This window comes from Myotis davidii, unplaced genomic scaffold, assembly GCF_000327345.1.
Source record: "Myotis davidii unplaced genomic scaffold, ASM32734v1 scaffold251, whole genome shotgun sequence".
Lineage (NCBI taxonomy): Eukaryota > Metazoa > Chordata > Mammalia > Chiroptera > Vespertilionidae > Myotis > Myotis davidii.
The window spans coordinates 430665-440536 of record NW_006282378.1 but is presented as its reverse complement, the minus strand read 5'-3'; the positions used below and the strand labels follow the sequence as shown (position 1 = coordinate 440536).

At 55.3% G+C, this 9872-nt stretch overlaps 1 protein-coding gene across 1 annotated transcript; it reads left to right on the top strand.

The window, feature by feature from the left end:
* Positions 1 to 152: 152 nt before the first annotated feature.
* On the top strand, positions 153 to 9187 carry PEA15 (phosphoprotein enriched in astrocytes 15). The gene is made up of 4 exons (XM_006752835.2): positions 153 to 324; positions 5375 to 5548; positions 6948 to 7103; positions 7253 to 9187. Exons 2-4 carry the CDS (start codon positions 5377 to 5379, stop codon positions 7315 to 7317), a joined length of 393 nt encoding a protein of 130 aa, XP_006752898.1. The 5' UTR covers positions 153 to 324; positions 5375 to 5376; the 3' UTR covers positions 7318 to 9187.
* The last annotated feature ends 685 nt before the right edge of the window (positions 9188 to 9872 follow it).

Below are 9872 nucleotides of genomic sequence, written 5' to 3'. Positions count from 1 at the left end.
TCACCTACCCCATCACACACACCTCCCCGGGACCCGCCGCACACGCGGTGACACACACCCATGTGACTCCTGCACGCCCGCGCGGCGGGTCACACGCGTCCCTGCGCTACACACCCACCCCCACCCCCACCCCGCCCGCTCTCCAGTCTCCCCGGGGAGCATCACGCGCAGTGGGGGGCCTGTCCCCGCGTCCACCCTCATCTTCCGGCGTCTTCTCCCTGGGCTTCAGGTTGCCCCGCTTTGGAACTGGGAAAAGGGGGGCATTTTGACTCCAGGACGGGGAGACAGGAGCTGAGGGCCAGCGAGCCTGGTGCTCTGAAGCTGGTGAGTAGGGGAGTAGGGGTGCTGGTGGCCACTTCTGCTGCTTACCCTTAGAACCCGGGTTCTGGCAATGGCTGGGTTTGGGGCACCAGAATGGCCAAGGGATGGAGGAGGGGTGGGAGCAAGGGAGAGGGAGAAAATGAAAGAATGAGTGAGTCAGCCAAGGATGGAGCCCAAGTCAGAGAGAGAGAATGAAGGGAATGTGTGTGAGAGGGACGGAGATGCAGCCAGGGAGCTGGGGAGGGAGGAAGTGAGCCACAGAGCTGGTCCTTATTGAGGGAAGGGTGCAGGGGTGGCCAGGACAGGGGCTCTGAACCTGGGGAGGAGAGAAGCAGGATGACGGGGAGACAAGTGAGACCACAGGGAGTTGGGCCAACGTGCTGAGTACGTGTTTTGTGGCCCCCAGGCTGTGGGAGCGATTAGCTTTAATTGCTCTTCCCTTTGTGGTTAAACATTGCAGTGGGGGAAATTGCCAGATATGCCCTAGGCTGCTGACAGCCCCGCTTGCCTGCCTCCTCGTTCCCCGACACCTGTGCCCATCGTGTGTGCACGCATCGTCAGGTCAGGCATGAAGGAGAGCCACAGCCCCGTCTGCCCTGCCATCTCTCTCTGCCACCCGGCGCCACGGGGGGCATCATCCATGTGTGTGCAGCCATGTGTGTGCAGCCAACCCGCCCGAACTCCTCCCCACCAGCCTGACTGTCCGCAGCAGGGAAGCTACTCCTTCCTAACAGAGTAGTAGCTGTGCGTGTGCAGATGGGGCAGCTGAGCCACAGAGCCCGGGAGTCCTGCGCATGCATGGCCACCACCGAGGGGGATGGGATGGAAGCCCATTGAAGGGAGAGGGGGAAGAGACTGAGGGGTCAGGGAGAGGGAATGGACAAGGAAGAGACAACCAGATGAGGGGAGTGTGGCACACGCCTCACCCCTCCTCAAGGCCAGGTGGCCCTACTCTGCCCTGCCTGGTCCAAGGCCAAGTAGCTCCTCATCTCCGGCTGCTCTTTCTCCTCTTAGACTGAGGGCAAGGGCTTCACACTGTCCCTGTGCCCAGGGGCACCCCATTTTGCTGCTGGAACTGGACACCGAGAGACCAGGTGTCCTGCCCCTGTCACTCCCAGGCTGGCTCTGGAGTCTCCGAGCCCTGTTTTCCATTACAGGAGTAAAGATGCCCCCCTCCACACACACACACACACACACACACACACACACACAGGCCGAATGGAAGCTAAGGGACGTCAGTTGAGGAAGAGTATGATATTAGGGAAATAATTAGGGATGAACCACAGACCTGCTGGAATTTGGGGGCCAGATAAAATTTAAAATAGGAAGCCTGCATTCTCTCCACCTCTCTGCCTCTCCTCTCCCCCCACCCACCCCAGGACTGACAGATGGATGCCTACAAGCCGCCTCGCCCCCCCTTGCCCACTGCAGGACCTCCTGGCCCCTCCTTCAGCCTTAGCTGCCCCAGATGTGAGGGAGGGGGCGGCAGCTCCCAATCCTCAGGCTTCTTCCATTTATTGAGGATTTGGAAGCAAAGGCTCGGGAGCGGGGAGAATCATGAATTCATGAGTTAATGGCAGAATGCACAGAAATGCCCCTGGTGCTGCCACCACCTCCACAGGTGGGCATCCCGTGAGCCCTCTTTGCTAGGCTTCTTAAGGTGCCCCCAGGCCTGCTCCTTCCTCCCCACTGCCCATGGAGCACCTACCTGCCATGCTTCCAACTTGGCCCCTAAAAGGTCAGTATATACTATTCTTGCCCCTTCCCTTCCGCTTCAGTGTTCTAAGTTGGACGGACCTTTGACAGGGCTCCACCTGGGGCGAGCTTGGAAGGAGAGGGAGGGAGGAAGGAAGGAAGGAAGGAAGGTAGGTGTGAGCAGAGCACAGAATGATCGGGGAGGGGAGGGGCTGACTTCCTGGCAGCCTGGCCCCGGTTCCCGGTTCCTGGTTCCTGCCCTGGTATCCTGTCCCAAGAATGGCCTCGCCCAGGCTGCCTGGTGTTCCCTGGGCAGCCTCTGCCCTGCTCCAGACCTGGAGAGCTCCTCAGAGCTGGGAGGGCAGGAGGCCCCGTAGGCCCCGTAGACCCTCAGGGATTCTGGGACTCGGTGAGGAAAGTGACATGGAGCGTGAAGGAGCCAAACTTCTGCAAAGCCCCAGCATGGCCACACCACCCCAGGGACAATTTTCAGCGAGACTTGCGAGCCATGTAAGGGGGTTCCACCTTGCACCCCCAAACCATCCTGCTCTTGCCTCAGCTGCGATCTCTCAGGGAGGCCACTCAGCTGCCTCTCCCTGCGCCTCAAGGAGCCTTACTCCTGCTTTGTCAGTCTGTTCTTACAACTCCCCACACACCCTCCCATCCAGTGGTGTCATTGTCCTGACAACTGAGGTGGGGGCACCCAGAACAGAGGTTGCCATGGTAACTGCTGAGCTGAGGCAGCAACCTTCTCCTGGACTGTGCTCCCTGTCCCCCTCCCCCATGATTCCTCGCTTGCAGCCTGTTCTTTCTCCCAACCCCAGCTCTTCCTCCATTCTGTGGGCCCCTCACCCCTTCCTCTTTTCTCTGGATGTGAGCCTGTAGTTATCTTCCTTCTTACATATGCTCTCAGCGGCTTCAGTCACATCCACACACCCACTGCCTGCTCCCGAACACATGCCCATACCCAGGGGTGGGCATCAGTGGAACCTGGCACACACACACTTCCCCCTCCACTCGACATGCCACCCCACTTCTCTTTGTATCTGTTTCACTCTTAGAAAGCTCCTACCCACCCATGTGGGGGAGTATCTCACACATTAATCCCTTCCCTCCCACCTCCCTATAAATGTTTTAGATTCAAAGCCCCAAGTCTTACCTCCTCCCAGGAGACACACACACACGCACACGCACACGCGCACACACACACGCACACACACACACGTACACGTTCCCACCAGATCTATTTACAAACTTCTTCCATGTGAAAGCCAAGCAGGTGACCCTAAACCCTGTCCCACTTTGCCACTGGGGCAGGGGCTTCCTGGGGCTTCCTGCCTCTTCCCCAGGCCCATTCCTTTTCAGTTCTCACACCCCTGCCTCCATCGTTGTTCTCATCCCTGGACTACTCCCTCCCCACCATCCCTTTTGCCCTAACATCCCTCCCCCTCTTTTCTGCCCTCGGATTATCAGTGGAGGGGGCAGCTGGGCTCCAGTCTGCTGCTGTGACCTACATTTCAAGGCAGAGACGGTTCCTGGTGCTGACAGTCAGAGCGCATTGTTCCTGGCCCAGCCTGGCAGGGCCACCGCGGGGTCCTTCTGTCTGGTTGGACCTGGGTGTGTGAGTGAGTGTGCCTGGAAGTGCCTGTTTCTTGTGGGGGTTGTGCTGGCCCTGCTGCCTGGCTCATTGTGTATTTGTGTCACACTGCCTGCCACCAAGGGAGGCTTGTTCTGGTCCAAGTAGGGGGCTGGGAGTGGTGGCTTCTGGTTCCATGCCCCTTACTATGCCATGCCTCTCTGCCTCAGTTTCCCTGCATATAGGCCAGAACTAAGGAACACAGGGGGTGTCAACCAGCCCCCCTTTACCCGCCACATTCCCAGCCCATTGTTGGTGTGATTTGTGGGTAGTCTGTCAAGTACAAGGTCATTTCACAACTTGTCCCACTCTGATCTAGCCGCAGTGTTTGACACAATTTACTTTTAAAAATGCTTTACTTTTAAAAAAAATATATTTTATTGATTTTTTACTAGAAACATTGATGAGAGAGAAACATCGATCAGCTGCCTCCCGCACACTCCCTACTGGGGATGTGTCTGCAACCAAGGTACATGCCCTTGACCGGAATCGAACCTGGGACCCTTCAGTCCGCAGGCCGACGCTTTATCCACTGAGCCAAACCGGTCAGGGCTGCTTTACTTTTTCTGATAAAATATATACTCATTGTGTGTGTGTGTGTGTGGGGGGGGGGGCACTTTTAAAACTCACTGGAGATTCATATTCTATCAAATCCAGCAAGTTCAAGCTAAGGTCTGACCCGTCTTGTCTCAGCCGCAGTTCCCACCTTAGTGACTAGGAGGGCCTTGAAGGTTCTCCCACCCAGGGGCCTCCAGGAGAGGCAGGGAAAGGCCTGGGGGAGGTTAGCCTGGCCCAGCCCCTTCTGAGAGGTCTTGCTGAAGGTAGTGCCAGTGGGACGTTGACGCAAACAGGAGTGGCAGCCCCCTTCCTGCCAGACTCCCCCAGTGATGCATCGAAACCCCTTCCCCGCCACCCAGCCAGCCTGGGAACTGGCAGGGGGCCAGAGCCAGCCGCTTGGTATTCTCGGGCGCTGGGGCTGAAGGCACAGCACAAAGGCTAGGAGATGGCTGTACGGAGGACCAGCAGCAGTCAAGGGGGAAAGTGGCCCATTGCCTCCCCCTCCCCACCCCCACCCCCCTTGAGCCCTAATGACTGAATACAAGGCTGAGCAGAGGGGCCAGGGGACCATTAGACCAAGCAACTAGGCCTCCCTCCAAAATGAGTCATTCCTGGGGTGGTGGGAGTTGAGTGAGGGACCCCTTTGCTTCTGGGGAAAATTGGAAGCTGGAACACGAGACCAGCCAATTGCAGCCCCTTCTCACTTCTCTCGGCCACAGCAAGCCCATCCCTGTGGTCATTGTCTGAGTTGTTTTGTTGTGTGTTGTTTTTTTTTTTTTATGGGTTGCAGGTGGGTGAGGTGATTCTGGGGGGACTTGGAGGCAGCTGGTGAGAAGCTCCAGAACAGGTTGCCATGGTAACCGCCTCCTCAGTCTGGGGAGCTGTTGCCAGGGTTACTGTTAGAAGGGTAAAATGAAGAGAAAAGATGGTGGGGGAAGGCAGTATAACTTCTCTCTCCAGGCTCCAGCCTGGTCCCTCGCTTCCAAATATCTTCCTGTCTGCTCCCCCTCCCTCTCTTTTCTCTGTCCAGCCCAGGCCCTCCCCAGCCTCCATGTTCTAGGCACTTGCCTGGTGGGGTGGAGGAGGGGATGGGAAGTGCCAGTGAGTAAACCAGATTCCACACTTCAGGCTCAGCCTCCCTCCCTTTGTTCCTCCCAACCTCAGTCATGGCCGAGTACGGGACCCTCCTCCAGGACCTGACCAACAACATCACCCTGGAAGATCTGGAGCAGCTCAAGTCGGCCTGCAAGGAGGACATCCCCAGTGAGAAGAGTGAGGAGATCACCACGGGCAGCGCCTGGTTCAGCTTCCTGGAGAGCCACAACAAGCTGGACAAAGGTGGGGAGGGCCCAGGCACCCTGCCAGCCGCTGTTCTGGGGCCCAGTTCATTCAGCAAATAGAAATGAGCTCCGAGCCCCTATACACAACCGGTGCTCCCCTCGGCAAGGCAGGACAGAATTAAAATGCTCCAAGAGTGGAAGGGCTCTAGGGCCGTGGCCTTTACATTCTTCAGCATGTCCTTGTCGGCAAAAAACATTATTCAGAGAGTGCTATTCTATATAATGCAATATTAAAACATAAGTTGAAAGTGATAAAATTAAAATCTCAAGGTCTAAAATTTTATCCACTTTTTAAAATATATTTTTAAATTGATTTCAGAGAGGAAGGGAGAGGGAGAGAGAAACATCAATGATGAGAAAGAGTCATTCATAGGCTGCCTCTTGCACACCCCCTACCAGGGATCGAGCCAGCAACCCAGGCATGTGCCCTTGACCCTTCAGTCCACAAACCATCGCTCTATCCACTGAGCCGAACCAGCTGGGCGGTTTTATCCACCTTCAGAGACCACAACTGTGGAGGGGCTTTAGGGAGTAATTGGTGTATAAAAATAACCCTGGAAGGCAAGTGGGATTTCAGAGGCAGAATCCAGAGGGATGCTAGGCCAGGACCATCGTGCTGGAGATGGGAGAGTAGCTGGTATGTTTGGAAAAGCAAGAAGCCCTGCTTTGCTTGCTGGGGCACAGAGTATGTGCAGAAGTGGCTGGAAGGTAAGTTAAGGCTGTGCTGTGAAGGGCCTTGAGTGACAGGGCATTTGATCGGTGAGTGAGTGATCTGAGTCAGTGTAGCGGAGGGAGGCTGAGACGGAGGTTCCAGTTACTACCACAGTGGTCAGCGGAGGAGCCAGGGAAAGGGCCTTAGAGCTGGCCAGGTCAGGGAAATCCTCTGGTCATGGCTGTGCCTTCTCTCGTGGATAATTACCTTTTACTGGGCCCAGAAGTAGCCCTGGGTTGTCTAGATCCCACCCTCCAGTCCCACCTGTGCTGTCAGGAAATGTTTTCTGAAGCTTGCTTGGAGGAAAAGTGGAAGCAGCTCAGGGTGGGTGGGGAGTATTTGGAAGCCAGTGAATTTTTCCCTTTTGCCCCACCCCCCACCCCCCGATGTCACATGTATTGAACCTAAATCCCTCATTCTAAATCCGTGACCTAGAATCATCACTGATGGATGCTCTGCTCTCCTTGGGAACAGTCATCTGTACTGCTCTGTGGCGCCTTAGCTTTCTTTCCTCGGCTTAGTGGCTCCTCCTCTTCGGTTGCCCCTCTGATACCCACTGTGAGCAACTCAGTCTTGGTTCCAGAGGCCTGATCTGGTAGAATGGGGGAGGCTGACCCACACCCCCCAACCCCGCCACACGCACACACACAGCTTAGCTCTAACCCTGTTTCCTGCCTTGCTCCAGACAACCTCTCCTACATTGAGCACATCTTTGAGATCTCTCGCCGACCTGACCTACTCACTATGGTGGTTGACTACAGAACCCGTGTTCTGAAGATCTCTGAGGAGGATGAGCTGGACACCAAGCTAACCCGTATCCCCAGTGCCAAGAAGTACAAAGGTAAGAGGCCTTGCCTTACTGTGCACTGTGCCCTCCCGTGGATGATCCCTGGAGTTGCTTGCACTCTGGGAGCATGAAGGCTGATGTTCAACGGGCCTGCCTGGTGTCTCCCATATTCCATCCCTGGACATGTCCCTTTCTGCCCCCAGACATTATCCGGCAGCCCTCTGAGGAAGAGATCATCAAACTGGCTCCTCCACCGAAGAAAGCCTGAGCAAGGGGGAGGAAGAGGAGGAAGGTTGGACCTTCATAGGACCACTCCCTTCCCCCAGCCTCCAGGGGAGGGGGCAAAGGCACCCCCCACCCCCACAAATCTACCCACTTACTAACCTGGTCCTAACCCCCTTACTGTGTGCGTGTGTGTGTGTGTGCACACGCTCTGGCTGTCTGTCTACATGTCTAGCTCATCTAGCTCCTCTTCCTTGTGAGGGGCTGGGGGTCAGAGGCTGGGGTTGGGGGCTGAGTTCCCACTTCCGGGAAACTGCGTATAGAAATGGGCACACCTCCTATTCCCCCTTTCTCCGCTTTCCCACCACCTCTCGCAAGTGTGAGAGCAAAATGGACCTGCATGTTCCTACACTGAGGAGCCAAAGTGGGAGTGAGACACAGGAGATGCAGGCGGGAGGGAAGGTGAAGAGGCTACCCAACCTCCACCTGGGAGGGGCAAAGAAAAGCCGGAGTTCAGAGTTCGGTGTTACCCCACGCTGGGCTGCTGTGGAGTCCAGCTATTCCTCAGGTTGAGGGGCCTCGGTGCCAGCAGGTCCCGCTGTGCTCCCCTCAGATGGGTATGAGCCAGGACCGAATGACAGGACCATGGATCCTTTCCCAGCCCCAAAGCAGAGCACCCAGCATTACGCCCCCCCCCCCCCATCTGCGCTGGAGACTGCTGGGAGAACGCCCCACTGAGCCTGGGCCGGGGCTGAGGGGCTCCTTCCCCCCTTTATTCCTACTCAGACTGTTGCACATACTGACCCCGAGCCTCGGGAGGTTGGGGAACGAGATTCTTCATTTTCACTCCGATTCTGCCCCCACCTACGGAGTCCCAGAGTGGTCATGTAGGAAACTTTCCCTTTCCCTGGTCTAGAACACCCCAAGTCCGAAGTAAGGGAAGGAGTTAATGACAGTGTTTTCCTTGCACTGACCCCCAATTCAACCCAGGAAGGGACTTGGGAACCCCTCTCCCGCATCCTGGCGCCTTGGGCTTGTGAACGCCTCCTCTCTAAATCACTACAAGTACGGTGACCCCGGCCTCCTGCCTGCCCTCCCCACCCTGACCGTGCTAACTGTGTGTACATATATATTCTACATATATGTATATTAAACCCACACTGCCATGTCTGCCCTTTCTTGTGGTGTCTAGCATTAACTTATTGTATAGGCCAGAGTGGGGGTGGGAGGCGAATGCCACAATGAAGGGAGTGGCAGAGTCAAATTCCTATATAGTCAGAACAAAACTTATTTTTTAACTTTAAATTCACATGTAATCTCAAGAGACTAGAGAAAGTTTATGTTAGGAGCTTCTAGGATGTGGGAGCAAAACTTGCATGGGAGGGGTGGCTGTTGGAAGAGGGAAGAAGCCAGACTGGTTGGAGAGCACCTTCCACTCCTAGCCCAGCCCAGCCTGCCTGTCCCCTGGCCACTGCTGCGGACACCTGCCTTAACACATACACCTCGAGTACTCGTTTTGCCTTAAAGGACCTTCCCAAGTTCCCCAGCCCTGTCTGGCTTCTCCCTGAAGGAGAGAGAAAGACTTGTAGAATTGGGAAAGGGAAATGAGCATGAATTAATTGTCTTTCCAGTAAGAGTATATTATATGAGAGCAAGAGACCGAGAATGAGGATGAATGAGAATGAGTAGGAGCCTTCCTTTGAAGAGAGGAGAGGATGAGATAGGGAGAAGGCAGACAGGGTCGTTTCAGCAGTCTAGTAATTGCTCTGTAAGGCAAAATCATCTAAAAAGACTAACTCCCCCCCACCCCACCCCACCCCCCGGTATTGCGTGAGACTGCTCATTCCTGTGCTCCTCTGTGTAGTGTGCACGGCCTTGTCCTAACCCTGGAATAAAGGTGATTGACTGTAACTGTATCTGACTGATTATAGAACTCAGATGAATGATCAGGATTTTGGAGTCTCTGAATGGCTGGTAAGGGAGGGAAAGTAGTACTTACCCCCAAATCCCTCACTGCAGCCTGGACCAGGCCAGGAAAACACCCCTAACAGTATCTCCCCTGCCCCATCTCCCGGGTATCACTGAGCTATGGGGCCTATTCCACCTACAACAGCCTCCAGTTGGAACCCAAGCACTGGAAACATGGATATTCCAGATTAGATTTCCTAAAGTGTAGTAAGGGCAGGGCCAGGTAGGTACATTGGAAGGAGCAAAAATAGCCCATCACAAGTGAACGGCCCACTACCACACAGAGCAGTCCAGGGTGGGGGCTTACCAAGAGAAAATATACAACCAATTCCGAGTGCATGGTTTTGTGCCCACTCCATCACCTCACCCATTAGCGACAGGAGCACAGATCACTATCAGCACATAGTCCCAACCCCCGAAAAAAGAGCTGCTAGGAAACGGGGCAGAAGGAAGGAGTGTCAGGAATTCCACCCTTTCCTCTTCCCTTCGCTCCTAGCCCGTTCTAACAGAATGTGACTGCCGCAGGACGCAGAGTTCCTGGTTGAGGGTGCAAAGAAACAGCAGCAAAAGCATTTAAGGGCAAGAATTCAACTGGGACTTTCATATGCAGTGACCAGTGAGAAGAAAGGTGCC